This window comes from Physeter macrocephalus, chromosome 3 (genome assembly GCF_002837175.3).
Source record: "Physeter macrocephalus isolate SW-GA chromosome 3, ASM283717v5, whole genome shotgun sequence".
Classification (NCBI taxonomy): Eukaryota; Metazoa; Chordata; class Mammalia; order Artiodactyla; family Physeteridae; genus Physeter; species Physeter macrocephalus.
The window spans coordinates 20,977,753-20,984,479 of NC_041216.1; the positions used below are offsets into that span (position 1 = coordinate 20,977,753).

Genomic DNA, 6,727 nt, shown 5'->3' on the forward strand with positions numbered 1-6,727 from the left:
CCCGGTCTGGGGGGATCCCACATGCCGCGGAGCGGCTGGGCCCGTGAGCCACGGCCGCTGAGCCTGCGCGTCCAGAGCCTGTGCTCCGCAACGGGAGAGGCCACAGCGGTGAGAGGCCCGCATACCACAAAAAAAAAAAAAAAAGAAAAAGTATGTACATCCTTAGGAAAAAGCCTGCAGGAAATACTCCAGAATATTAAAGTGAGATCAGATAGGTGCAGATTCAAATCCGGACCTGTCAACTTCAGCTTAATGACCCGAGGCTCAAGTCTTCCAACCTCTCTGAATCTCAGTTCTCCCTGATTTTTCTTTTTTTTTCTAAAAAGCAATAAGTAATAATAAAAATATTAAATCCTAACTCTCTTAAACATTGACCTCAAAGTGTCTGTGATTGGGGGAATTCACGTTAGTCCTTTATTCTTTCTCCTAGGCATTAAGTATGCACCTATGGTGTGCCGAGCCCTGTGCGGGTGCTCTGGGAACTATGAAGAAATATAAGAATGTAAAACTCTGCCCCAGTTTGGGAGCTGAGGTGTCCCTTTGTCTGTTCTCCCCAGGATGAAGCAGTCATCTTTGGCCCCCCAGGAAGGGCCCGGGGAGTTGCAAGCAGGCCAGGATCAGGCCATGCCAGGAAGTGAGCTGGAGGTGCTGCCCTCCAGGGTCCCTGCAGCACAGGAAAGGCTGCAGCAGCAGAGCTCATGGAAGGAGACGGAGGACCAACAGGGGAGCCAGCAGAACCTAGGGACCGTGGAGGGTCAATTCCCCGAGGGCCGCCAGGTAATGTCCATGGAGACCTGGGCAGGAGGGTATGGAATGACTGACCCACAGGGGGCAGGGAATTGTTGGAGGAGATGGGGGGTTCTGTGTAAAATTAAAATCGGGACATGCTGGATTTAACAAAGCTCAGACAGCTTTTCACGAAGATGGCGCCGAAGGCAAAGGAGGAAGCCCCTGCCCCTCCTGAAGCCAAAGCCAAAGCAAAGGCTTTGAAGACCAAGAAAGCAGTGTGGAGAGGCGTCCATAGCCACACACACACACAAGAGAAGATCCGGACGTCACTCACCTTCCGATGGCCCAAAACACTGCGGCTCAGGAGGCAGCCCAAATATCCTCAGAAGAGCCCCCTAGGAGAAACAAGCTTGACCACTGTGCCACCATCAAGTTCTCCTCACCACCGAGTCAGACATGAAGAAAATAGAAGACGACAAGGGACTTCCCTTCCGTGGCGGAGTGGTTAAGAATCTGCCTGCCAATGCAGGGGACACGGGTTCGAGCCCTGGTCCCACGTGCTGCGGAGCAACTAAGCCTGTGCGCCACAACTACTGAAGCCCACGCGCCTAGAGCCCGAGCTCTGCTACAAGAGAAGCCACCACAATGAGAAGCCCGCGCGCCGCGACGAAGAGTAGACCCTGCTCACCACAAGTAGAGAAAGCCTGCGCGCAGCAACGGAGACCCAACGCAGCCAAAAATAAATAAATAAAAAGAAAACAAAAGAAAGGAAAATAGAAGACAACAACACACTGGTGTTCATTGCAGATGTCAAGGCCAACAAGCACCAGTTTACACAGGCTGTGAAGAAGCTCTGTGACATTGACGTGGCTAAGGTCCACACCCTGATCAGGCCTGATGGAGACACGAAGGCATATGTTTGACTGGCTCCTGACTATGATGCTTTAGATGTTGCCAACAAAATGGGGATAATCTATACTGAGTCCAGCTGGCCAATTCTCATTATAAAAGTTTTCACTATAAAACAACAAAAACAAAGCTCAATTTTTTTTTTTTAATGCTAGAATATTCTAGCATCTGTTTCTTAGCTGCTGAGCACTATGGGACCCTGCAAATGTGGTTAGAGTATGGAGCCTTTTCCAAACTTATTTGACTGTAAAATATCATTTAATTTATTTTTATTTTAAGATTTAAGTTTTTTTTTTTTTTAAAAAAAACAGCTTCAGTGAGGTATAATTGACATACACTTGCGCATACTTCAAGTATAAAATTTGATGTTTTGGACACGTGTATACCCACGAAACCGTCACCACAATCAAGAAAACAAACACATCTGTCACGCCCCCAAAATTTTCTGTGCCCCTTTGTCATCTCTCTTCCCATTCACCCCCAGCCTCAGGCAACCACTGATCTGCATTCTGTCGCTATAAATTTGTTTGTATTTCCCCAAATTTTCCATAAATAGAAGCATACAGTATCCACTCTTTTAGTCTGGCTTCTTTAAATTATCATGATTATTTTGAGAGTCAGCTATGTTATTGTGTGGATGAATGCTTTATTCTTTTTATTGCTGAGTAATATTCCATTGTACAGATATGTTACAATTTCTTGTCCTACTGTATAGCACAGGGAACTATATTCAATATCTTGTGATAAACCATATAGGAAAAGAATATGAAAAGGAATTTTTATATATGTATAACTGAATCACTTTGCTGTACAGTGGAAAAACCTGTTTCTTCATTCTTTCATCTATTGATGGACATTTGGTTTGTTTCAACTTTTTGACTACTACAAATAAGACTTACAGAAACATTCATGTCTATATGTACATGTACTTGCATTTCTCTTGGGCAAATAAATGCCTAGGAGTAGAATGGGCCATATGGTATTTGTATGTTTAACTTGTTAATAAGTTAACTGCCAAACTTTTCTCCAAGGTGGTTGTACCATTTTACATTCCCATCAGCAATGTATGAGAATTTCACTTGTTCCACATCCTCCCCAAAACTTGGTGTGGTCAGTTTTTAATTCTAAGCATTCTAATACGTGTATAGTTGAATCTCACTGTGGTCTTTATTTTCATTTTCCTAATGACTAATCATGTCAAGCAGCTTTTCATGTGCTTATGGGCCATTTGTATATCTTTGGAGAAATGTCTATTCAAATACTTTGCCCATCATTTTAATTGAATTAGTCAATTTATTGTTGAGTTGTAAGAGCACTTCATATATTCTGGATACGAGACTGTTATCAGATCTACGATTTACAAATTTTTTCTTCCATTCTATGGATTGTCATTTCACTTTCTGACCTTTTTTTTACAAAATTGGGGTTTTTTTTTATTCTTGAGTTTTGAGAGTTCTTATATATTCTGAATACAAGTCCTTTATAATATATGTTAATTTGTAAATGTTTTCTCCCAGTCTGGGAGCTGTCTTTTCCATTCTCTTAACAGTGACTTTCAAAGAAGAGAAGTTCTTAATTTTGATGAAGTCTAATTGATCAGCTTTTTCTTTATGGCTGTGCTTTTGGTATTATTTCTTAGAAATCTTTACTCAACCTGAAGTCACATAGGATTTTCTCTGATGTTTTCTTTGAGAAGTTTTATTGTTTTGGGTTTAACATTTAGGTTTATGATCCACCTTGAGTTAATTTTTTGCATATGGTCTGAGTGAGGGATTGAGGTTCATTTTTTGCATATGGCTGTCCAGCCATCCCAGAACCATTTGCTGAAGACTATCCTTTCTCTGCTGAGTGTGCACCTGTGTCGAAAATCACTTGACCACATATGTGTGAGTCTATCTCTCTACTTTATTTCATTCATCTATTTGTCTATCCTTATTCCAACACCACACTGTCTTGATTATAGCAACTTACTAAAGTCTTGAAATCAGTTAGTGTAAAAATCCCCTTTGTAGGGAGTGCCATGAAGGACTCTTGTTCTTTGAAACATCCCTTGGGAAATCCCATTTAAAGAGGATCATCTCACTTTCTCCAGGCTTCCATTCTACCTGCACAGAGAAGCCTGGATTATGACTTTGGGCAGGCCCTGCCTCCTCTGAGCCTCAATGTCCTCATCCCTCAAAATGAGGGAATGTGGGCAACCTTCTAGGGGTGCTGGGAGAACTCAGTAAGATAATGCTTGCAGTGCTTGCTTGAGTAAGGGTTTGACAGCTGGTCTCTGGGTGAGTGTTGAGGGTCACCTGAGAGCCAGGATGGGGCTTGCCATCTTGATGTCCTTGTCCTTGGCAGGACCCAGAGTGTCAGCCCTTCCCAGGTCACCTGGCCGCCAATGAGTCAGACATAGTGCAGCCAACAGAGCCTTGTTGCACCTTGGACAGCCGTGGACAGCAACTGGGGGACAAGACCCCCAAGGAAGTGGACACCCCACCCATCAGGCCACAAGGTGCTCTGCCAGAGCCTGGCTCAGGGGGACATGAGGACAGTCCCCAGGAAGCAATGTCCCTAATGCCCACGGCAACTCTGGAGGAAAAGACGGCCCACTCTTCCCCACCATCTATGCCAAGACCTAACACACCTAAAGAAAGGTAAGGCATCCTCTGATGGCCCCCCACCCCACTCCCTGCCCCAACAAGACTGCTCTTCTGCTAAGATACAGGGGAGGTGAATTCTAGTCCTGACAGCTCCTGATATGATGTAGAACTTGGTCAAGTCATGCCCCGCTGGGCCTCCATTTCCCCATCTGTAGAGTAGCTCTAATACCAGAATTCTTTGTTCCATGGGCCTATTCTTCAAGAGCCACGTCCCCACAGGGGATGTGAGGGTATGAGGAGCCTGTCTGGGATGAGAAGGCCAGGGGAACTTATCTGGGGCAGTGGACCTGAGTGTCCTGGGGGCTGAGAGAAGGAGTGTGCAAGGGGCAAGCCTTGAGCCGACCCCTTCCCCCACCTGGGAGTTCCTCCCTTGTTTAGGGACAAGGTTGTGGAGATCCAGGCAGCACTGGGGCCTGTTCCTCCACCTGTAAGTAGAGCCACAGTGGGGATGGGGACCGGGGGTGGGTGGGGATCAGGAGGATGAAGGGGGTAGAGGCAGAAATGGGACAGTATTTGGAGTCAAACTGGGGAAGGTGTGAGCGTGTGCCTGTGTGTTTGCATGAGTGTGCACATGTATGTGCATGTGTGTATGTGTGTGTTTGCACATGTGCATGTGTGTGCATCTTGGGTGGGGGTCAAGGATGCTCTTACACTCTGGAGTCCTTGGACTCACCCCAGGTCATGGCTTTTTCCACATCAGCACGGATTTCTTCCACTCATTTGCTCTCAGTCACAGCACACAACCCAAAGCTTCCCTGAACACCCGGGAGGCTCCCATCCCCCTCCCAGCCATCCCCACCTCTGCCAGCTCTGCCACTTCCTGGTTCTTTGATTTGACTGGGCAACCTGTGAATATACAGTCATCGTCCGCCTGGTGGAAAGGTAGGTTGGAAAAAGAGGAATCAAAAGAGACTTTAGGGAGTATAATCTACAAAAATATTGAACCACTATGTTATACACTTGAAACTAATATAATATTGTAAATCAACTATACTTCAATTTAAAAAAAGAGGCTTTAGGTTTGGGGCCTGAGCAACAAGTGCTGTCATTAACCAAGGTGGTGACACTGGGGAAGGAGCAGACAGGAAGAACCTAAGGTTCTGCTTTGGTCATGTTCTAGACACCCAAGAAGAAATGCCAGAGGACGTCTGGAGTTAGGAAGGACAGAGAAGTCAGGATGGGAGATGTAAATGTGAAAAAAATGGGGATAACATCTAGGAGAGTGAATATAGAGCAGGAAGGCATCTGAGGACAAATCACTGGGTCTCTACCACATTTAGAAATGGAGGGACTTCCCTGGTGGCGCAGTGGTTAAGAATCTGCCTGCCAATGCAGGGGACACAGATTCAAGTCCTGGTCCGGGAAGATCCCACATGCTGCGGAGTAACTAAGCCCGTGTGCCACAACTACTGAGCCTGTGCTCTAGAGCCCGCAAGCCACAACTACTGAAGCCCATGCGCCACAACTACTGAAGCCTGTGCGCCTAGAGCCTGTGCTCCGCAATAAGAGAAGCCACCACAATGAGAAGGCTGCGCATGGCAACGAAGAGTAGCCCCTGCTCGCCGCAACTAGACAAAGCCCACGTGCAGCAATGAAGACCCAACGCAGCCAAAAATAAATAAATTAATTAATTAAAAAAAAAAAAAGAAATGGAGCGAGAGCAAGGAATAGCCAAAGAAGGAGGCTGCCGAATACTCAAGGAGGGAGCCAGCCGGTGACAGAGTGGGAGTCTGGAGAAGAAGGCATTTCCAGAGGGATGGAGTGGTCATCTGGGTCTATCACCGCTCAGTGGTAGGCTCTGAGGAGGGTAGAGATCTGACCACCACCTTGCAAGAGTCTGGTTGGGGCATGGTGGCAGAAGCCAGACTGGAGATAGGGGGAAAGTGGAGATGGAGTACAGCCAAATCTTTCAACGAATTTTGCTCTAAAGGAAGAGCAGAGAACTGGGGTGGTAGTTGGAAGGCTTTGTACTGTTGGGAGAGTTTTTTCTTTTAAAGAGGGAAGATAATACAGCATGTTTCCATGCTGACGGGAGTAATCTGGCGGAGAGGGTAGTGCTGATACTTTAGGAAGAGCGGGTGTGTGGTGAGAGCTACATATTTGAACGGGAAAAAGGGCTGGGCTGGAGCCTGCATGGTGTGGCCTGGTTGGAGGTGGGCAGGGGACAGCTCATCCCTCTAATGGGACGGGTGCAGGAGGTGCTGCATTTGTAGAATGAATGAGTGGGAATTTATCGAGTGCCTACCACAAGCTGGCTGCTGGGTCAATATGGATAAAAGAGGCAGACGAGGTCCTGCCCTCCAGAAACTTACTTCTGGTCAGGCAGGCAAACAACAGGCATGGACAGGGCCATTGCAAATTGTGTTGATTGCAGTGAAGCAAATCAACAAATGGTAAGACGGGGAGTAACTCGCTCAAGACCACAGCTCAGAGAGCCAGGA

General features: G+C 46.4%; 1 protein-coding gene and 1 pseudogene across 1 annotated transcript in view; both read left to right on the forward strand.

Moving 5' to 3' along the window:
* LOC114485939 (spermatogenesis-associated protein 21-like) overlaps positions 1-904 on the forward strand; it is a 5,924-nt gene extending 5,020 nt beyond the window's left edge. The window contains exon 3 of the mRNA XM_028487798.2: positions 558-904. Coding sequence (XP_028343599.1) covers positions 558-897 — 340 coding nt within the window. The 3' untranslated portion in view covers positions 898-904. The remainder of the gene's footprint in view (positions 1-557) is intronic.
* A 19-nt stretch (positions 905-923) lies between these two features.
* On the forward strand, positions 924-2,170 carry LOC102985449 (60S ribosomal protein L23a-like; annotated as a pseudogene).
* The last annotated feature ends 4,557 nt before the right edge of the window (positions 2,171-6,727 follow it).